A 23,538-nucleotide genomic window follows, 5' to 3' on the forward strand; every position below is an offset into this window, starting at 1 on the left:
CGCCAATGGCAAGGAACTATTTCATTTGCAAATATTCACTATAACAAATTAAACATGAAGAATCTTGGACACTGATAAAATGAATCAGCCAAGGTTACATAGCAAGGACAAAGGTCACAATTTGAGGCTGGTTCACGATCAAGTTGCTTCTGATCCAAACTACTTTGAATTCTCATTTTAAAGTTATCTTTCCAACTGATTTTTCTAAGCTAACAGCAGTCAAGACATGTTCTCCCCACCCTCCCTTTCTCCCACCATACTTTACTATTAAGAAAGTTTGCTTCTTTAGTCAATCTCAACTCTTTAAAGTATCTTTTTCGGAAAATGAAGAACAAGAAGATTCCCCCTCCCCCAACCACTCCATTCTAATTATCTTGCAGTGGGCCTGAGCAATGTCAAAAATTCTTGGAAACTGAAGGGAACAGAAACCTATCAGTTACATAAATAACTATTCTTGTTCTTCTATGGGAATCCCAATTAATTGTTTTCCTGAAAGGAACTGAAGAATGAGTTTTAACCACTTGGAATGCTACTCTCTGCAGTTTCTGCTTCCAGTCTAGGGACACTAAGATATCTGATTGATGTCAGAAGGTGATATCTTGCATTACCTTCACAGGTGTAAATCTTCTAGTTCTTGGACTCACTACCTGAGATGCAAATAAGCATTCCTTCCCTTCCCCTCCCTCAACAAAGCTGGGCTCAGGCCTCAGACACCAAGGGACAAGCAAATTTTCTTTGGGTTGGGTATTGGAAACAGATTGGAGGTGAAGAGTGGGCTTGTGTTTGGGTAGTACTTTGACACTGGAAGCAGTCTGATGTAGTGTAAAGTGAATAGGCCCAAGAATCAGGAAACCTAACCAGCTGTGGGAACCTGAGAAAATCATTTAACTCCTCTGAGTATCATTTCTGTAAAGGGAAGGGGTTGCATCAGGTAATCTCTACCTAAAAATTTGTTAGTACTCTACCATTAACCTAGATTGGGGGGAGGGGGCGAGGTAGGGAATAGTACTGCATTGGTAGCTACAAAATATTAAAAGAACCAGAGACAGGCCTTCTAGCATATTGGTTAGAACCACTCTGTGAAAAGACATTGACAAGAATCATGAGGGATAGGAAAATAGAGTTACCTATCCCACCACTGCTACCACCACATTCCTTTCTCCACAAGTAGAGGAAAGGTAGAAGGATTTTGTAGACATGTACTTTAGTTACCAATCCCAGTCCTAAGGATTAATATGGCCAGTAAGAGGTGAATTCTTCACTCCTCCTGGAAACAGAGCCCAAAGTGATAGCAATGTGTAATCTCCTAATGAAATCCCACAGAGGTCTGGCCTGTGCTTTACCAACTGGGCAAGAGACTGGCCTCATTAATTAAGGAAAAAAGTTTAGGTAACAATGACTAAGTATTTTTGTGAGCATCTTATAAGGATGGACTGAAGTCTTCAACCTCTTGTCAGATTCCCTATGACCTATCCTACTCTACTGGGAAGCTCAGTCATTTCTGGAAAGGAGAATGATATTAATGACATTAATATAAGAGTAAGAAAAGACACTCACCTCCAGAAGGGGGACCGATTAACACGGCAATTGCCTCCATTAGTAGCACAAGGCCGATGGCACTGGAGAACTTTTGGGTGCCAACAATGGCCATGAGCACTTCAAACTGCAAGGCTCCTACCATGCCATAGGATATGCCAAAAAAGATACAGAAGACCACCAGGCCAGTGTAAGACTCTGACATGGAGCCTATGAGATCAGTGAAACCATTGAAGAACATGGAAAAACTGAAGAGGTAGACACAGCGGGGTCTGACCCACTTGGTTCCAGCCACAAATCCACAGATGGGCCGGGCAAAAATGTCAATGAAGCCAAGAATGGTCAACAGGAAGGCAGCCTTGGTGTCATACACTCCCATATCCTTGGCATAGCTTACTACAAAAACAGGTGGTACAAAAAGCCCCAGTACCAAAATAGAAGCTGCAACAGTGTAGACCAGAAAACCACGGTCCTTGAAAACACTGAAGTCCAGAAGCTTCTTTGCTTTCTTCTTTGATGCTACCTTAGATCCTTCAAACTTCTTAGGACTATCCAGAGGTCTCATTAAAGCTCCACATACACAACAGTTCAGCAGCATAGCCCCCAAAATGAGGAAGCCCCCTCGCCATCCATAAAGGTCCTGTAAAATCTGCCCCAGTGGAGAGAGTGCACAGAGGAACACAGGGCTACCTGCAGCTGAGAGACCATTGGCTATTGGGCGCCTCTTGTCAAAGTAGCGGTTGAGCATGATGAGAGAGGGCTGGAAATTGAGTGCCAAGCCCAGGCCTTAAAAAGAGGAACAAGAACAGACTTAGAACCTAGGTAGCCCTCCCATTAAGACCAAAATATCAATCTGACTTGTGATCAGTTGTTATTCTTTCCTGCTTTTTTGCTCTTATTTCATTTAATGATTGTAATCAGCCTTCTATGATCTATGTGTAAAAATTTTGGGGGGGGGCAAAGTTTTCATAACATGCCACTCAGCTCACTTGTGTACCTCTTCTCCCCATTAAATTAGTGTAATGTAGGGAATGCAAAATCTTTCTAATATCAGCATGAGAAAAACAAACACCCACAAGGGTGAATCTCCTGTCCCCCAAAACTTTGTAATGCATTAGAAGGCTATATATAAATGACTTTCATTTGGTCTAGTTGATTTTATTAGCATTATATTCCCACCGAGGACTTTCTCATAAATACAAAGCCTCTGTCACTGCGTTTGTATGGGATCAGGATTGGGAGACTTTCTTGTAGAGCTAAATACCTGAGTCTATGCTTCTGCCAGAACAGGGATGGGAAACCTGTGGCATCAAGGCCACATGTGGCCTTCTAGGTCCTCGGGTACACAGCCTTTTGACCGAGTCCAAGTTTTACAGAACAAATCCTTTTATTAAGGGGATTTGTTCTGTAAAGTTTGGATTCAGTCAAAGGGCTGCTAAGCTAGAAGGAATGAGGTCTTTTTACCCTGGGTCCAGTAATCTCTCTTCTTCCAGAATCTTCCTTGTCTTTCAGAAGGTGTTATATACATACCACTACCCCTAGAGAAGTGACTTCTCCTCACTAACAACAGCCACAGCAAGAGGGCCACAGAGAAGCCATTGAACCATACCTGGCAAAGTCAGGTAGAATAAAAGCTAATAAATCCGTGGCCTTTCCATTAGAATCCTTTAGCCTGAGCTATTATCATCTCAGGAGGATTCACTGGAAAACACTGGACAAGAAGAAAATGACTGGTGGCCTGACTGCCCCATCCATCTCCAAGGAGGAGATATGTGTAAAGCGCTAAAGAAACACCATTTGTTGTTGCTCTGTAGATGCCTTTCTACATTAGACACTTGAGTTCCCTTAGCTGGGGATGGGGGTAGAGGTAGGGGGAGTGTCACTTTGCAGCTGCTGCATTTCCCATTGATTGTAGTTCATATGATTCTTCCTAGGGGCTTCAGATCACAGGGAGCTGACTGTTAAAAGTTTAATACCTACCTGTGATTTTTGACCCTTCTCTGGGCTTCTGTACTTACCAGTGATGACTCCAGCCGTGAGGTAGAGCTGAATAATACTGGTGCAGAAGGAGGCAGCTACCATCCCCATTGAGGCAAAGAGGCCGCCCACCAACATGACAGGCCGGCAGCCAAACCGGTTCACACACACACTACACAATGGACCTGAGAAACAGGAACAAGGCTTATAGGGTGCCCAGGACTGCAGTCTGTCCTCTTGCCCATCCTCCCCCCACCTCTGAAACAGCTTTCCACTGCACTAAAGCATGGCTCTTTGCCACAAATCAGTTTTATTTGCTTTCCTATTTCTGAGCCACATGCAGCAGGCAGCAGGTCTAACAAGGTGCAATAATAACGATGAAGTCTTTTGTACATGAAAAGGACACATCAGGAAGAGTTTTTCCAGTAGGGTAGTGGGTTTGCCCTTAATCCATACACACTCTAATAGGCACACAATTGTGAGTTGATGTTTCTGGGGACAACTGCAGCTTTCATGACTTTAGAATGGAGTCATCACTTACATCTCACCCATGTGAGACAGAACCCACCATCCTGACCCACTGAACTTAAAAACCATAAACATTCTCTGGCTGATCTGCCCAGGCAAAGCCTCACTTGCGTAAGAACCTGCACTTTGATTCTTCTCAGAAATAGTTACCATCAGATAGTCTTAACTGTTCATTTTATGGTACCCCATTATGGTGAATTTCCACAGGTGGATGTTCTGTGACAAGTGTTTTATCCCAAACTAGTTTTATCTCCAATACCATGGCATTCTTTCAGCATATATCTGAGTACCTACTAAGTAACCAAGGTTTAACCCTGGAGAGTTGTGCCCCTGCTACTGTTGGTATCCAGCTAATGTACCCTCTCTTGACAGGATACAGAGTCTTTGGAATGAAGAATTCAGGGAATGCAAATGTTAAGTTTAATATATTCCCAAGTAAAATAATTATCATAAAGCAAACTTCATAGAATCATTGAATTTTAGAGCTGTAAGGTCCCTTGGAAATCATTTCATTCAAACCTCTCATTTTACAGAGGAGAAAACTAATCCCCAGAGGGGAGAAATGATTTGACCAAGGTCCTACAGGTAAGTCATACAGCCCAGATTTGAACCCCTAGTGTCTAGACTCCAAAACCAAGGCTCCTCTACTATGCCATTTATCTACTTCATGATGCCCATAAACACTCTGGCCAAATAGAATTTTTATACTATCTATCTAGAATTTTTTTATTATTATTACAAACCATTGCTCCCCTTCATTGGTTCAGATCAAGAATTACCTGTATTTCAGTGATGGGAACCTTGCTACCTTGTCTTATGACAAGATCCTTTTGGTACTTGAATAACTACTCATTTGGCATATGCTGAATTTCTGTTCTTGCATAATTTGTATTATAAGGTTCCAGTCAGTATACTTAGTACTTGGAAAGCCAAAAAGGGACACTAGAGATAATCTTAGTACAAACCCTTTATTTTACAGACAAATAAACCCAAAGATATCAAGGTCACACAGGTTGCAGGTAGCAGAGTTCTGGAATTCCAATTTAAGTCCTCTAGATGCTAAATGAAATGCCCTTTCCACTACAATGCTATATTAGGCCTATTTTATAGGGGAGAAAATTAAGGCATAAAAGTTCGGACCAAGTTACATAGACTGCATAGATCCAGAATTAGATTCTAGAAATCCCGAAATCTAGTCCTTGAAAAAAACCAATGGGGTGCAGGGGATAAAATGTCCCTCAATGTTAATCACACAAATTAAGCTCTACAGATTTGATTTGGAAGAGTGGCCTGGCCCTCAACCTGCTTCCTTCATGAATTAATTGGAAAACAAAGGTGTGTGGTAATTATAATGGAAATTGAACAGATTCCAGGAATGGGCCCTCCCAACCCAATGCATTTTTCCAGACCCTGAACTGTGCTTGCTTCTTCAACCTCTACTTTTTCTTAGTGCTCATGGCACTTTTCTCCAAAGATTTGGGAGTGACAAGATGCCTTGATTCACAGTTATACTATGCCTCAGGGGTCCCACTTGCCCTATCCTAGTTACACTGCTGTTTCTCAAGCACTCCTGCTTCTAGGGACTGAGTATTTCCTTAAGAGAATGCTATCTATATTCAAGCTAGCCTCTTCTCACCTGTCCCATAGAGCATGGCCAGCAGAATAGATGAGATCCAAGCTGTGTCACTGTAGCCAATGTCAAACTCCCGGATGAGTTCTTTAAAGAAGACGCTGACTGCTTTGGGGAAGGCATAAGAGAATCCTGTGATGATAAAACAGCCAAAGAGGATGGCCCAGCCCCATCCACCATCTGGGGCCTTGACACCTGCTGGACCATCGTCAGCCACCACCACTCCCATGCTGTCACGTGATGACTCTGAGCTGTCTGAGAAAGAGGAAATACAGAAGTTGCATTCTAGGTCAACCAGGTGATAATCTCATCTAAGACAAAGCAGGTTAAGGGAGGGGACAGAGTTGTTACACATGCAAGAGATACCCTAGAAACAAGAATCACATACATCAGAGTGCCCAGGGAACTGGGAAACCAGGCTTCCAAACAATCTAATTCTGAGACATTACCTCTGCTATGAGGTATTTTTGATGGGCAAGACAGAGATCACAAATGACACAGGTCTTTCCGTTCCAAGGCTATTGGGATCTTGTTCATGCAGATCTTTATCATCCTTATGAAGGGCTGGAATCAATACAGCCTTACTTTATGGTTAATCAAATAGAGACCCACAACAGTTGGTAATAGTTTTTTCATACGATAAGAGTGAAGTCACTGTAAAATGAACATTTTGTTTATTGACTTAGCATATTCTGCCAGCTCCCCTTATCCACCTTAAAATTTGGGGAGGCAGAGTTGTGAGAGCTGAGGGGTCTGTGATTTAGATTCCCAAAAGTCATACCTTTTGCACTTGTTTCTCCCCTTCCTCATCCTCCCACAGCTTAAAGTGTAGTAATTTCATTTTTTAAAAAAGCTTCACCTACAGAAAACTTGATTGCTATCTCCCTTCAGGAAAGGGGGCTTTAAGAGAGCCTGGGATTAAAAACTGAGCTTTATTTTTCACCCCTCCCATTCACTCCATCACCTTGATTTGAGCCCTCTGACCTCCCCCTAGTTTGCAAGCAGCTCCTTACTCCACAGCTGACAAAGTAAAAAGTTAATTTTTATAAGTTGTCAGTTGAAAGAAAGCATGTCTTGCCTATTAGGGCAATGAAGCACTGAAGTGGAATACAAAGGAAGTATTTTTCCTCTGAAGTGCTTGAAAAGGAACAACAACAAAAAAAAATTTGCCCTGGACAGCTCAGTCATTAAACTACTGGAATCAAGTGATAATAGGTTGACAGCCTATTATGTACCCAGTCTAAAGTTTGAATGCTGGAGCAAATGATATGCCAGCTATGATTTTGTAGACGAATGCAAGTCATCTTTGTATTACACATGCCCAAGAAATGAACACAAGTTATTAATGATAACTATACCTCAGGTCTCTCTACTAGGGACATCCTCCAAATATCAGCAAACCAGTTAGAATCAGTGCCCCAGAGACCCTCTCATAAAATAAAAGGGGGCCTTCAAAAATCAACTAGTCTGACCCTTTCATCTTATAAATGAAAAAATGGGATCAGAAAAGTGACTTGTCTAAGGTCATACAGAAAGGCAGCTCCAAGCCTAAGAACTTGGGTCTCCTTGACTCTCAATTGAATGCTCTTTTCATCATACAGTGCTCCCCACTGTTCAGCAGAGGGCACTCTCACCCAATGCTTCCTTGCTCAAAAAGCAAAAATATAGACAGATGATATTAAAGGTATCCAACTGCACTCCATCACCGCCTTCCAGACTGAGATCTCATCTGCACAGCGGGAAGTTTCTTGTTTGACAAAACTTCTTGAAATTAACTGGTCATCATTCCACCTGGAATTAGAGGGCCTGCATAGATGATGTTAAGTACCCTTTAAGCTATATAAAATAAACAAAAAATATCTTTTGTCCAATGTGATTCCTTTAAATAAAGGACAATTTGTTTTTGTTGTGACATCCTCATCAACCTAGCTGAGTCCCCAGCATATTAGTATTTAATAAATATTTGTTAAATACCTAGAGTATTACTAAAAGGTGGATAACTACCACAAACATGGCGGACAGTTAGGCACTGTTTTCAGAAGCTCATGTCACTTGTTTTCTTCCCCCAAAGAAATTCAAAAACTGCAGCCACTGGGCTGGGCATTTGCTGGCAGGTCATCAGTGTCCTAATTAAACAGAACAGCAGTCCCCTAACTTCTTGCCCTGGAGAAAAGGCAGGTACAAAATAGACACCATTTAGGCACTCTAAATTAAATGCGATAAAAGCCCCCTCTGGACAATTCAATTAACTGCAGAAAATGTTCTATTCCTGGCATACTGCTATACCTATCCCTGACACCCCTTCTTTCATCCATGTTTGCTGAGCCTGGGATGGCCTGAAGGGAACAAAGTCTGAACACTGGAACATTTCTTGAAATTCAGATAGCATTCTGCATTTGGAACGATTGTGCTTTCTGTAAACTAGAAGAGAGTCTCATAGCAGCTGTCTGGGAAGATCAAGGTGAACTCATTCGTGCAAAAGGAGAAAACCTCCCAGTTCATGGAGTTCAATTATGCAGCAACTACTCCCTCTACAATCAGTACGAACTAGATGGAGGAAGAATGTAAGGGTTTGTTTTTTTTCCAGAACTGTCCTGAAAATTCTTGGTGATGGGCCATTACCTGGCCAGCAAACTAATTCAAGGCTCACTACTCAGGTAAACACTCTTCCATCTGAAGGTACAGCTGGGCCGTAGGTCCCTCAGGAGTAGGACTCTGGCTTTTGTCAGCTAATCCTAAACTGCTTCCCCAATAAATAGTAAACCAATCTGAAAACTTAACATCTCGGGGGCAAAACTACATCTCAATCAAACATAGACATTCGCCAGCTCCTGCATATGGGCACTGGCAGGGGATAGCCAGGAGCATACAAAATCCAAGCCTCTCTTTCCCCAAAGGTTGCTGAAGCAGAAAAAGAGAATGCTGAAATACTAGGTTTAGAGATTCTGAATAGCAAAATAACTAGGAAATGACAAGATCCTGATAATACTAACCAGTAGGGGAAGGAAAGAGACAAAAGATTAGTAATCCAAGAGAAAAACCTAATAAATAAGTTTCCCCTCTTTGGGGGAAACTGATAAGTATTTTTGGACAATTCTAGAGTCATTTAGCAGAAAAACTGGATTTTCTAAAAACACATAAAAACACCGGTCTCCACTCTAAATTAGGTAAGAGAAAGTCAGGAAAGCTGAAAGCAGTTAGAACTCAAGAGCCACTATCTTATAATTTGCAGGTGTCCCCTTGCTTCACAAGGTGAGAGTCTCAGAAGCAGAATACATGCTGCTCTTCCCCAACAGGTTAAAAAGTTTGTTGAGGTAACTCACATTTGAGCCAGTAAGGCATGCTTCCTCATAAAGCATTGTAATAAGGGCAGAGTGAAGCAGGAAAGAAGAAGCCCTAAGCCTGGTGTGGTATGTCCAGCCCACTGAGTGCTGGGCACATGTGTGTGCATACCCCAAGCTGAGTGGCCTTTAGTGACATTTATAAACACCCTATCTATAGGAGAGTCACATACCCAACCCAGAAATAACCCAAGCAAGACTGCCCTTGGGGCCTAAGGGAGACTGGTCTGTAAGGAGCCAGAATCAGATCACTTCCCTTCTCAAGTGGCTGAGGTAGAAGAGATGAGTGGGGACAGACACCTGTGCTCCAGAGTAGAAAAGCCACCATGCCCTTTGTTTCACAGGTTTCAGAACTGAGATAGTCCTTAGAAAGCAGCTGGTCCAAACCCTCCTCCCTCCCCCTATCAAAATGTAGTTTACATACAAGGAAACAGGCCCAGAGAGAGGGGTGCTGATATGCCTGAGGTAAGCAAGTTGTGGAACTAGAATTTAAATGTAGATCTGACCCTAAAGTCAATGAGCCAATGCCCTTTATATCACTTGCCTCTCCTTTACAACTGAGAAACATCCAGGAACCAAACATACAAAGGTCAATATGCCAAAACTCACCCCTGGCCCTCCCAAGATCCTGGAGCTACATACATGGATTGGGCCACACCTTGGCCACCTGTCTCCTGAAGCCAGAGGCAACAATGTAAGGGGATTTCAAATTGTCTTTGTATCATTTCAATATATAAGATTCTACAAGTCTGCAAGATCACAACTGCAAAGGACATTTCCAGAAAACTGACAGGTTTGAGAGAGATGTTGCCACCGACGTACGAGGAGATTCTTGTAGCATTTGTCTCTACAGGATCTCACAAATGAAGATGGTGGATATTGAGGACTGCTGTTTTAGTTTTTATTTTATTCTTTGGGCTTTTGGTGACTTCCACAGAAGGCGGTTGACAGTGGGCAAGTTAAATAGCACCCAATTGTGCTTCTCCTGGATCCTTCTGTCCTAGCTTCCCTTAGAGGATTGTGTCCTGCAAAACTCCTCATGAAACACCCCTATTGCAAAAAGTATGGAAAGATACCTTTACTTTGCTGACTTCTGGTGTCCCAGACATGTTCTCCCTCTGATGACAAAGGACACAGATTGATAGACTGAAATACCCAGCATTCCAGTTTTCAAAGAAAAAAAGAAGTCTTGCCTATTTTTTTTAATCTGTGGGTACCCTTTTCCTTTTGTAATTTTTCTGTTTACAAAAGGTGAGTAGGAAGATACTGCGGTCTCATATACTTCCTGCTCTCTCCCATAAAACAAAGCCTGCCTTCTCATCTGAAAGCTTGGCGGCTGGTTCACCTCATCTACCAAGCTAAAAGGATTATCATCGATTTACATATTTTTTACATAAACTGGTATTCCATTCTTTATAGACGCATGTCTGGGTGCTCAGGAAGAACACTGTTAACTACTACATTTCACTGGTTCTCTGTGTCCACCAGGCCAAACCAAACCTTACCCAATTTCCAATATGCTATGGTGGAAAGACTATTGAACTAGGAACCAAGAGTCCTGAGTTGCCAGTCCTAGGTCTTCCACTAATTAGTCACATGATCTTAGGTAAGTCTCTTCACATCTTTTGGCCTCAGTTTCCTCCCCTGTAAAATAATCTCTAAGAGCCATTCTTGTCTTAACTGTTACTGTATTACTTTTGCCCACAATCTCAGGTATCTTTCCCTCTCCTTCCTTCTCTGACCCCATTCCCTGTGGCTACATGGTTTGCTACTTCCTTGATCCTTGCTACCCAAAGCCAAGAGTGGGTCCCAAGGGATCCAGAAGACTGAGAATGACATCTAGAAGAGCAGCCACCAAGAGGCCACCCACCACCCAGCTAAGGACTTGGACCTGCAGAGACAAAAAAAATGTCAGCCCCTCAGGCACAGCCAGCTTTTCATCACAAAGAGAACTAAGTTCCCTCTCTATGTCTTTGCTTCTTTCTCTCTTAGAACCATTTGCTCTATCACTGATGGACGCCTGACCCTTAGCAACCAATCAATAAGCATTTATTTAGTAATTGCTAATTTATGTGCCAGGCACTGTGCTAAACACTGGAATTCCTACCCCCACCTTAAAAAAAAAAAAGCAGAGCATCTAGGTGGCACAGTGAATAGAGCACTGGCCCTGGAGTCAGGAGGGCCTGAGTTCAAATCCGGCCTCAGACACTTACCATAAAACTAGTCATGTGACCTTGGGCAAGTCACTTAACCCCAATTGCCATGCCTTCCCCCTCCAAAAAAAAAAAAAAAGCGAAACATCTCCTGCCCTCAAGGAGAGACACTATCTATATAAATCTGTGCCTACAAAATATAAGCATAATAGATGTAGTAGCCTTAGAGGAGAAAGCCCTCACATGGTCCTTCCAACAAAGACTCCCTGCAGCAGAAAGTAACCTTTGAGTTGAATCTTAAAGGAGGCCAGGGATCAAAGAGGGACAGCATCCCAGGCATGTGAACAGCCAGAACAAAGGAACTCAAACTTCTCCCCAAAAGAAAGTCCTTACCTTTGGGTGGTACACTCTCCACCAAAAGATCTTGACTAAGCTCAGGTCCTTGGGTGTGACCTTTTGACGGAGTCCAAGTTTTACAGAACAAATTCTTTTATTAAGGGAATTTGTTCTGTGAAGTTTGGATTCAGTCAAAGGGCTGCACTTGAGGACCTAGAGGACCACATGTGGCCTTGAGGCTGCAGGTTCCCCCTGTTTTATAAAGGTATTGTTGCCACTCTGAGCTCCATAGCCTTGGTCACATATGTTTGGCATATAAGAAAATGATCCCAAAGAGGATAAGCTGGTGACTCAATGTACACCTACTGCCTGGAAGGAATGAGTCAGGGAAGATTCTGCCATTTCCTCCATTCTGGGATCTTCCCCTGACAACTCCCTCCAAATCCCTGGGAGCAGACTGAGACATATTAAAGTTGGTTTTTTGTTTGTTTGTTTTTGGAGGGGGGAAGGCAGGCCAACTGGGATTAAGTGACTTACCCAAGGTCACACAGCTTTTAAGTGTGTCAAGTGTCTGAGGCCAGATTTGAACTCAGGTCTTCCTGACTCCAGGGCCAGTTCTCTATTCACTGTGCCACCTAGCTACCCCCATATTAAAGTTGGTAAATGTGGCTCCCACATTTAGGCAGTCCAAAGTAACAACTCACATACACAGTGTATCTGGCTTTCCCTACAGCAACAACCACAAAGGCCCAGTGAGGTAGTGTCACACACACTGGATTTGGAGTCCACACAACTCATTTCAAATCCCAACTTTGCCACTTCCTACCAAAGTGACTTTGGGTTAAGTCAACCTCTCTATACTTTGGTTTTCTCATTGGGTAAAATGAGGTGATTGGATTAGATAAACTCAAAGATCCCTTTCAACTCAAAAGCTTTCAACCCTTTTTAAGATAGGAAACTGAGGCTTTGAAGTTAATCATATTACCCAAAGCCATAGAGTTGGAGCAGAGATTCAAGTCTTTCTCCCCCCTCATCCCTCCACCTACAACCCGGAAGCAGTCTCCTTTCTCCATCCCCCCAACTTTGTGCAGAGCCCAAAAGTATATCCTCTTACTGCATTGTGTAGGTAGTTCACAGTAGACTGGATGACCCCACTTGGACCTCAAGGCAGAGAGAGGCTTGACTAATAGTGCTTCCATGGGCTCAGAAATGTTTAAGCACAACCTTGACCCTATCATCCAGCCCTCCTGATATGTCTTCCATAAGTCTCTTCCTGATTTATGCCAGCTGGCAATACTGCAATGTTACAATCCCCTTAGCCTTGCCTTTCCATTGTTTTCCCCCATCTCCCCAACTGTCAGTCTGCCCCCAATACTTTTGCTTTCCAGCCAAGAGAACTGGGGCAACAGAGACCATCAGGACTTGTTTTGGGGGAAGGATGCCTAACCCTTCTTGTGTTGGGGGAATACTGAACTGAGGTCATCCCCCAGGGAGCCTTGAACAACCCCTAAAACATAATAAGCACTCAATAAATCTTTGTTCCATTCAATTCAATTTAATAAGGTTTTCTTAAGCACATACCATGTGCCAAGCACCCTTAGATAGAAAAGCAAAAATGAAAACAGTTCCTGCACTCAAGTAACATTCTACTGGGAAGAAAACAGGCTCATAGAGAGGCAGATATACAAAGTATATAAAGAGCAAATGTATATCTAGTTCTTAATGTTTTCCTGCCTTTCCTCTACCCTCTACTACTGAAAAAGGAGTAAATCTCCTGGGGGAAAAAAGAGGAGAAGGCAAGTGTGTAGTAGAAAAGAATCCTGAGTCAGATGAGGACAGGCCAGGAGTTCTATGCCTGAAAAAGTGTACCAGCATAGAAAGGGGACTATGGAAGCATGAAGAGCCCTGGAAAGAAAGGGGGTCACACAGGTAACGAGGTAGTGCAAATGGTGTTACAAAGAGTTGGACACAACTGAAAGCTGAGCAAATGGCCTAAGGAGAACTACAGAAGGCCCTGAAACCCAGCATCAGGGGGCTGTGGCCTAGGTCCAAATTTAGAGCTGAAGCAGAGCTTACTGGGAAAACTCTGGAGGGGTGACACTGAGGAGAGAGGGGCTTCAATCTACCAGTTATTAAGTCTATAGGGAGTTAGGGATCTACATAGCTCATTCATGGTCAAGGTGAAAACCTAGGTCAGTGTTCTTAATACTATTTGTTGTTCAGTCATTTCAGTCATGTCCAACTCTTTGTGACCGCGTTTGGGGTTATATTGGCAAAGATACTGGGGTGGTTTTGCCATTTCCTTCTCCTACTCATTTGACAAATAAGGAAACTGAGGTAAACAGTTAAGTGATTTGCCCAGGGTCACACAGCTAGAAAATGTCTGAGGTTAGATTTGAACTCAGGTCTTCCTGACTCCAGTCCTGGGGCTCTATCCACTAAGCCACCTATACAAATAATGCAATACCAAAATCCAGTAGGTTTCCAGTATAAGGATGGACCTATAGTCCTTAAGACTTTCCCAGGCTAAGGTAAAGACTATTCCATCCTCTTCCCACTCTCAGGATATATAAATTACCCAGACCACCATGCCTATCTAGTCTTGGGGGAACCACCCCTATCCAATACCTCACTTGGCTAATTTAATGTTGTTGTCTGAATGCCAGCTATATCACAGGCACCTCTTCCAGGGAAAGTTGCTTTGCCCATTCTATTTCTGAGGTGATTAGCTAAGATGGGATGGACCTTTAGCTAGAGCCTACTTGCCAAGAAGCAAGTCAGAACCACTCATACCTAGAGCTAGAAGAGATTCGGGTGTGCTCAGGCCCTGAGCCTAGGAAATTGAAAGCTTTAAATAGCTTCACCCATTCTAGACACCCTTGGGGAGTCCCTGCTGGAGCCAAAAGGAAAATTAAATCATTGTAGTGTTGTGAAAAGTACACTGAGCTTGAAGTCCTAAAACTTGGGTCTACATGCAACCTGTGTGACCCTGCTGGTCACTCCATCTCTGTGAGGATCAATTTCTCCAACTTTTATTAAAAATTACTATTTCTAGACTGTTGTTGTTATTTTTCAGTCAGGTCCAACTCTTTGTGACCCTATTTGAGGTTCTCTTGGCAGATATTGGAGTAGTATGCCATTTGCTCCTCCAGCTTATTTCACAGATGAAGAAACTAAGGCAAACAGGATTAAGTGACTTGCCCAGGGTCATACTGCTAGTAGGTGAATGAGGCCAGACTTGAACTCAGGAAGATAAGTCTTCCTAACTTCAGGCCCAGCACTACCCACTTCGCCACCTAGATGCCCCATAACAGTAAATAGGTAAATACAAGATAATTTGAGGGGGGAGAGAGCATAAACAAGAAGATGAGGAATAGCTTCATATAAGAACTGGGGCTTGAATTGAGCCTTCAAGAAAGCTAAGGATTCTACAAAGTGGAGAGGAGAGCAGAGCGGATTCCAAGCCTCTGCAGAGGAAGAAGGCTGCTGAGTTTGTGAAAGAGATTAGTAGTCCTTCAGTCCTACTAGAGAGGCCTTCAGGATGGTGACTCTTATTTCCCATCCCCAATTGCTCGCTCCATCACTGCCATCCTCCTCAACACAGCCCCCGGATTGTTCCTCTCCACTGGTGTCACTGGAATGTCTCTACTCCACAGGTGACAAACTTGCCTTCATCTTAACCCTTTCCATCCTCACTCCCTCCATCTTCAGGCTATCACCCAGACAGACCTGGCTCCCTCCTGATGGCAGGGCTTCCCTCGCCACCTTTTCCAGTATTGGTTGCACTGTCACTTATACCCCCTACTTGGGGCAGGGGGAGTCTGGTAGGGGAAGTAGAATACTACTTGTTTCCTAATGCCACTTCCATACTCTCCCATGCCATCCCTCAGCAACCATTACTCCTTTGAGATTCATGCTTTTCAAAATTATCACCCAGTTCAGATTTTGGCAGTAGTTTTCTATCTACCTCCAGGATATTCTCCTGCCTTCCTCGGTCTCTCTCCATCCCAACCCCTACCCTCATACTTCAACATACATATTGTTGCTCCCCCAGACACCCTAATATCCAAGTTCCTCAATGTATTCAATTTCCACGACCTACTCACTCTTCCATTCCATCTTAGCTACACATAAAAAGAGATGGTCATACCCATGATCTTGGGGTAGCTAGTTGATGAGTGTGCTAGGCCTGGAGTCAGGAAGACCTGAGTTCAAAATCTGGCAGCAGTCACTTATTAGCTGGGCAAGTCACTTGATCCTGAGCTGGAGAAGTGTCAAACCCCTCCAGTATCTTTGCCAAGAAAATACCAAATGGGGTCATAAAGAGTCAAACACAACTGAAAGGATTGAGCAACAACAATGGCCTTGAAATTACCATCATCCAGATAGGTGGGAGCAGCTAGGTGATGCCGTGGGTAGGTTCAAATTCAACCTCAGATGCTTGCTTGCTGTGTGACCCTGGGCAAGTTACTTAACTACTATTTGCCTCAGTTTCTTCATCTGTCAGATGGGGATAATGACAGCACCTACCTCACAGGGTTGTTGTGAGGATCAAATGAGATAATAACTGAAAAGCACTTAGCACAAGTGCCTGATACATAGACAGACTACAGTTATCTCTTCCACATTGCTCATTGGTGCTCACTCAGGGTTAGGGGGCAGGGGTGTTTACAATACTTATTGTAAAATTCGGGTTAAGTGTCTGGTCAATGGCTTGGTGTCATCTACTGGCTTTCACATGTGTCCTCTTCGGCTACTTGCAAAATTCCCCAAAATTTTCATTTAATTTCTTATGCCAGCTCACAATATTTTGAAAACCATAGTAAAGAAACTCGTGATGTGAAAGGAGTAACTGTATATAAATTTGTATTCCCTTCCCTTTTCCTACATGCTATCCAATATGGCAGCCCCCTAGTTAAACCATTCTGCTCCAACCACAAGGATCAGCCTTCAACAACCCACAACTCTTGGCTCTTGCATCTTTCTTTGTGGCCGTGTTTGTGACCCCCATGTCCTTATGATGAGTCTTTAAGCCTGGCAATATCAGACTGGTTGTGCTGTACTTCCCCCTCCCTGCCCCCCCCCCCCACCTGGGGTGAGGAGTGTGGGGGAAATATCAGTGGCCTAAATCCTTGGGAACTCCAAGTGGCTCAGCCTCCTGAAAATCTGTCTGGTCTTCCATGAGATAGTAATCTTGCCCTGAATACTCAGGCAACAGTTCAACTCTACCAACCACCGTGCCTTCCCACTTTGTACGTGTCCTTTCTTTTCTAGTGACTTGGTCTTCTTTGACTCCTAAAACCCATCACAGTACTTTATACCAAGTAAATGTTTATTGATTGATGAATCAGGTGCAAACCCCAGCCAGGGGGTCAAATGCTCTTCAGAGGTGGGGAACCAAACTTTACCTGGGGCCGTGGCCTCAAGGCAGCAGGTTCCCCACCCCTGCTCTACACAATAGGTCAATAAAACACAAAGGCAAAGGTAGATATGGAATGAGGTTGTCTGTAAATCCTGCCTTGGGAAACAAACAAGCTAGAACAGGTTTAAGGAAAAGGAAGAGCCTCAAGATACTAACTTACCACCCCAACTAGATTCCTTCCCTGCAGGCTCCTCCTCATCTCCACCTCCAAATGGGGGTACACGTCTTAGAACCTGCTGCTTCCTGGAGTTCCCAGAACCCACCATTCAACTTGTCTCGGAATCCCTTCAGGGGGTGGAAAAGAAGCAGGTTCTCCCGGTCACTTTCCAGCATCTGCACCACTTATCTCCCAACTCAGCCCCCAGAGGCATGAGCAGGAACCCAGTTTCAAAATTCAGTTTCCTTCAAACTTCCTAACTTTTGTCAAGGCAAGAGCAGTATTAGATACCCAAATACTGAGTGATTGATCCCAGCTCCTACTCTTACCACCCTTTTCTTCCTCCCCATCATTTTCTCAACTGCAAAGAGATGGCTGTCTGTGATTGGCTTCTCTTGACTCCCCAGCCTTCTCTGCCCCATCCCAGGGTCTTGTTCCCAGTAGCTTTGGAAGCTCCCTACCCTCACCCCTAATACCTGCAGGCATATTCTGACCTTCGACTCCTAGCTACACATTCCCAGATCCTATCACTTCACCAAGGATCACATTTACATTAGGGAATTTGGACTCTGGGCTACCTGAGGACTGTAGCTACAGGAGAAGGAAGAGGAGAGGGCTGCCCCTGGCACCCCTAGAATTCCCTGCATCCCACAGAGGGCTGGGCCAGCCTGTCTGCTCAGAGGAAACCCAGCTGCAAGGGGACGTGGGGGACGTGGGGGACGTGACGAGCAGGGAGAGGAGCTACTACCGTATTGTCTACAGTACTCAGCTCAAGTTACTCACAGCACAGTTGTATTCACCAGAGTATATGCTCCATCAAAATTACAGGAACAGACAACTTCTGTTGTAGCCCATTCACCAAGGCTGCTGTGTTTGGCTGAACTGATCATGCCACCCGGCTGAACACTATCACTGAGGCCGCCAGCTGCCACCAACTCCACCTCCTCCCCCTCCAGGTAGAGGTCCCATAGCTTACCACTTTAAAAGAACTGGCAATTCTAACATCCCCCTTCCTCTACCCTGCCAGGGCTTTGTTTCTAGGTGGGATTCCCACCCTCCCAAGGAAGGTATACCTGCTAGACTCTAATCGTACGCTTGCTGTGCACTTTGTGGTGCTGGCACAGCCGGACTTCATTCATCTTTTACCCTGGTTCCTCCTCCCACATCCCTTCCTAGGAACGAAGGTCTAAGAGAGCAGTGCAACCCACGGCTCTGCGGAGGCCGTCGTCACTTCAGGCCCCGCCTTCATTTTGAGGCCAGAGAGATTGTTTAACCTTCCTGCAACGGGGGCACAATGTCCCTGTGAAACCCTCTCACTCCCACCCCCACACAAGTCATTCAGAGGCCTTTTCTTCAGCAGAGTGTCTCACATATGTATGTCAAACGGATCTCCAAAGCTTGTGTGACTAATACACAGGCCACTCACAAGCCTGCCTCCCCCAACACTTCTTTCCTTAAAATGACTAGAATCTTGGGGAATGACTGCTGCCTGATGCTAAATACAGTCTCCCCAGTTTCCCTTCTGAGTAATAACAACCATTCTCCTAATATATGAGTGACCCTGACTGACCATAATCCCTTGATCCATCCCTACCCCTACTGCTGCTCACCTAGAATGACCAATCTCAGAGAGACACTCAAGGAATTATCCAGGAGCTTTCTTGGACACTCACAGACTCACAGAACCTTTGAGATACAAGATATTACAGAGGAAGAGACAAGACCAAAGAAGTAATTTACACAGCCAGGACTTCTGACTCCCAGTGCTCTCCCATCATCCCAACGTCTTAGGAAATACTACTCCATGGAGGGAATGGGGGACCTCCAAGTTATATGGCATAGATTCAGTATGATATGCTGGACTTAGAGTAAGGAAAACCTGGATTCAGATCCCATCACTGACACATTTTAACTATAATTAGTATGATCACTTTAACCTCTCTGAGACTCAGTTTCCATACTTTCAAAGATTAGAGTTGAACTAAGTTTTCTCTAAGGTCCTTTTCGACTCTAAACCTATGATCTTCCCCTCATTTCCTAAGATGGTCCCCTTTTCCTAGGGGCACTGATGAAAGGTATGATCCACAGAAAGCTAGAATAGGTACAAGCATACCTTGGAGATTTTGCAGTTTTGGTTCCAGACCACCACAAAAAAAGTGAATATTGCAATAAGCAAGTCACAAATTTTGGGGTTTCCCAGAACATAAAAAGTTATTCTAACGCTATACTATAGTCTATTAAGTGTGTACTAGTATTATGAAACATGAGATGCACAAATTTAGAGACATCTCCACTACAAATGTTCACATGGACTATTTGTGTCCATCCTGTGGCAGAGCTTTCTGGCTCCTATTGATCGGACACGCTGCCACAGTTGGACATGCTATACCTTGACCTCAACACAGTGATGTTATGTTGGTACTCTTTGAACACAAATGACAATAATCAAGTATTATGTTTTAAAAAAACAATGTACATAATTAGTTTTAAAATGCTTTTTTTGCTAAAAAAAATGCTAATCATCATCTGAGCCTTCAGCAAGTTGTACTCTTTTTGCTGGTAGAGGGTCTTACCTTGATGCTGATGGCTACTGACTGATCAGGGTGGTGGTTGCTGAAGGGTGGGGTGGTGGTGGCAATTTCTTAAAAAAAAGAACAATGAAGTTTGCCACATCCACTGACTCTTCCTTTTATCTGAACACTGAGAGACCACTGTAAGGTTATTAATTGGCCTAATTTCAATATTGTTGTGTGTCAGGGAACGGGGAAGCTGGACGGGAAGAAAAGAGATGGGGAAATAAGCTGGTCATAGAACAGTCAGAACACACATATTTATTTCTTAAGTTCACCATCTTGTGTGGGCGTGGTTCGTGGTGCCCCAAAACAATTACAATAGTAACTTCAAAGATCACTGATCATAGACTGCCATGATAGATAAAATAATAATGAAAATGTTTGAAATATTGTAAGAATTACCAAAAATGTGATCCAGAGACATAACGTGAGCACATGCTGTTGTTACTCAATGCAGGGTGGCCACAAACCTTCAATTTGTAAAAAAAAAAAATGCAGTATTTGGAAAGCATAGTAAGTCCAAAGCACAATAAAATGAGGTGTGCCTGTACCTAGATTGGGAATCAGTCTCCAGAGAGAATTCTAAAAATTTGGGCTCATCCTTTCTCCCCTCCTCCCCCACCTCCAACAAATTCACCCTTCAGGACATCCACTGACTAATGTGTTTACGACAAAGATCCTTCCATCTCACCCAACATAAATGAAGGGTTAATTAGATTGATTTAAGTAATTCCAAGATGGTTATTTAAATCTCCTCTCTCTTTTTTTTTTCTCACTTTCACTCTCTAATGGTCAGTCCCCTTAGAAACCAGCAATTAGGTTATATCATAAATTGATTGTCGACTAGGATATCAGAGTTTTCTGGCTTGATTATCTAAGATTAAAAAACAGCAGCACTGAGCCTCACCAGTGTCACCATCAATGATATAACTACTTCTCAGCGGTTCCTCATGGTTCTTTGGCCTGGGCACAGTTTATCGAGCAGGTAAAGGGACCCCTCTTCCTCCCTGGATTTTCATAGGCATGATATGAAAGAACTCTGGAAGGAGGTTTGTGTCTCCCCACCTAGAAACCTGACCTGTGCTTTCCAAGTTGAGAGGCTGCAGTTCAGAGGCAAACCAACTTTCAAAGGCCTTCCTAGCCTTATGGTGGCTAGGAAGCCGTGGGGACTTATTATAGCTAACTGCTGCACAGTCCACACTATCCTTGTTTGGCCACTGACTGCTGACCTAATGGACAGGAAGGGAGTGGGGGGCAGGGGCAAAACTATATATTATCATGTGGTTTCCCCATTTCCTCAACTGTGGAAAAAAAAAGGATGGGGGGGGGTTACATAAGGTGATTCATAAGGTCCCTTGTCCCTTCAAGTCCTAAATCCTATAGAACACCTTAAGACTTTGGTTCTGAATTAACCAAAAATCTTATTCAATTTGGCAGTGAAATGGATACTACAAGTTTCTCCTCAGTTCCAGGAATCTCCCTTCTGCTACCAACCTGAAGGTGTGACCTGGAGCCAAATCCCTAGGACCCTTTCTGACTCCTCTGCCCCCTGCAAGTCCTTCCTCGTTCAACCCTCCTGCAGTTCTCCCAAGTAACATCATCTTTAAATCTCATAGGGGCTTTATTTCTTTAGGTCACAGGATTTAGAGTTGGGAAAATCCTCAGGGATCATCTAATCAAACTTCATTGTGAAGATGAGGAAATAGCCACCCTAAAAAGTTGGTACCATCTCTTGAATTCTATACCAGATGTGGTACTATAAGCCACACCCAGGATTTAAGCCCTGGTTCTCTGACTCTAAATCCAGTGCTCCAACACTCACTAACTCCAAATTTTCACCTGACCTTGGTCAACTGATCAAGCAACATGTTCTAATAGAAAGAAAGACTATAGGATTTAAGACCTGGGTTTGGATTTCAAACCTGCCACTTGCTTGCTGTTTGACTTTGGACAGACTCTCTGAATTTGTTTTTTTTTAATCTGTAAAATCATCTTCATTATTCCAATATCATAAAGTTATTGTAAAGATTCTACAAAACAATGTATATAACAATGGGCTTTGTAATCACATTTTGTTTTATAAATGTAAATTGTGATTTTTTTCCCCACCAGCTTTTTCACAGATCCTTTGGCCAATAAGAAAACAGCTGGATATGAGGTTCTAATAGTCTGATTTTTTTTTAATTTCCTTCAAAGTCCACTTAAATTCTACGTTCATTTTCTCCTTTGTATCTTATAAGCTTCTCTTATTCATGCTTTTCTAAAAGCCAAGCTTAGCATCCCTCAGGTAGGGAGTGTAACTTCACCAGCAGATACCTTTCCCTTTAAATCAACATATCCATTCTCAGTAAGCCCCTTGAGGGTAAAGGTAGCTTTTCGTTTGTCTTTGTGTCCTCAGCCCTAAGCAGTGTCTTGAATATAGTAGGTGCTTAATAAATATTTCTTGAAATGGAATGGATTGGGATGTGTTGCTGAAAGCGGGAAAGGAACCCTGGGCTTTGGCTGGGGCTTTGGAATTCCCAGCACTTGGCTCCCAGGTCATCCTCACTTACCCTTCTCACCGTCCCGTAAGCTCCTTGCTCGGAGGCCAGGTAGCTGAGACTCTGGCTCTGATTAGCAGGAGAAACACATTGTGTAAACAGGAGCACAGGACTAACAATCTTATTCAGCTGGGTTAGTGAGCCTACTACTACTACTACCACTACCTAGCAATGTAACCTTGGATAAAACCTCCACCTCTCTAGGTTTGTCTCCTCTTATGTAAAATAAAGGTTTGGACTAGATTATCTCTAAGATTCCCTTCCATTCTAATTGATATGCTTTGTTTAAATCTATAACTAGGTAGATTGGCATATTGAACAAATTCATATGGGGAGGTGGTGGATTGCAGAGGGAAAGAGGACAATCCCATCTCTGAAACAATCATACCAGAAGGTGGCAGGGTCCCAGACAGGCACCACAGTTAAGAGGCCTTATGAGTATCAACAAGGGGCCATTTTGTCACATACCACAAAAGGACTTGGAGGTATGGAACAGGAAAGAAGGGCATTCCCCTCCCCATGTCCACACCCAGGAGCAAAGCCCCCTTTATCCCATACTAGCAACAGCTCTAACTAATCCATGATGCATTTGTGTTACTCTTCAAACTCTAGGAATAAGGAGCAGTTTAAATTAAGAACCCCCAAGTTTCAGAAAGTTCAGTTAAACTGTTAGGAAGGTAAGGATCGGTAGTTGATATTATCCCAGCCATACCCAAGGACAGAGGGTCTGTGGCTAGCAAACTTAAATTAGACCCTTAGCCAGCCAAATTCACATATTGTGTTTGTGGAATGATATATGATTCTCCCACCAAGGTGAAAGCATCTAACAGTTCTTAATCCTATAATTCAAGAAAGAGGGAAACTGGCAAACTATGATTTTTCCCAATGCCAATAAAAGCTCCAATTTATCATCCAGTTATATGAGACAGTAAAGACAAACACCAGCAAGAAACAAATATTCTTTACAAACACACTTTGTACAAGAGTACAAAGGAGCATCTATGCATCCCTGTGGTTTGTTTTTAAAGGAGCTATCCTGAAAGCCACCAACTAACTATTACCACCCTTAACCCACACATCACACCTCTGAATCCCAACTCTCTAACTAACGCCAAAGAAAGCCTAAGTCAAATGGAGAAGATATAAAGCTCTCCCCTATGGAATCTCTTTTTCAGAGAACTAGGAACAGATTCTGAATACTCTGGGAAAACTGAAGCCACTAAACATCCTCCCACAGTATGTTTGTGGTTATAGTGAAGCTTTTAAAACCCGAAGAAATGGAGAAAGAGGACAAAAGGAGCAGTCCCAGTCCAGAATTCCAACCTTCCCTCTAAAGAAGTTAACA

At 43.3% G+C, this 23,538-nt stretch overlaps 1 protein-coding gene across 1 annotated transcript in view; it reads right to left on the reverse strand.

The window, feature by feature from the left end:
- The window catches only part of SLC16A3 (solute carrier family 16 member 3), a 28,641-nt gene that overhangs the window by 2,825 nt on the left and 2,278 nt on the right, over positions 1-23,538 (reverse strand). The window contains exons 2-4 of the mRNA XM_069063974.1: positions 5,678-5,926; positions 3,555-3,698; positions 1,558-2,322 (exon numbers count right to left, since the gene is read on the reverse strand). Coding sequence (XP_068920075.1) covers positions 1,558-2,322; positions 3,555-3,698; positions 5,678-5,900 — 1,132 coding nt within the window. The 5' untranslated portion in view covers positions 5,901-5,926. The remainder of the gene's footprint in view (positions 1-1,557; positions 2,323-3,554; positions 3,699-5,677; positions 5,927-23,538) is intronic.

Source organism: Petaurus breviceps, unplaced genomic scaffold (genome assembly GCF_028583685.1).
Source record: "Petaurus breviceps papuanus isolate PSGF00001 unplaced genomic scaffold, PetGlider_PUasm1.0 90617, whole genome shotgun sequence".
Classification (NCBI taxonomy): domain Eukaryota; kingdom Metazoa; phylum Chordata; class Mammalia; order Diprotodontia; family Petauridae; genus Petaurus; species Petaurus breviceps.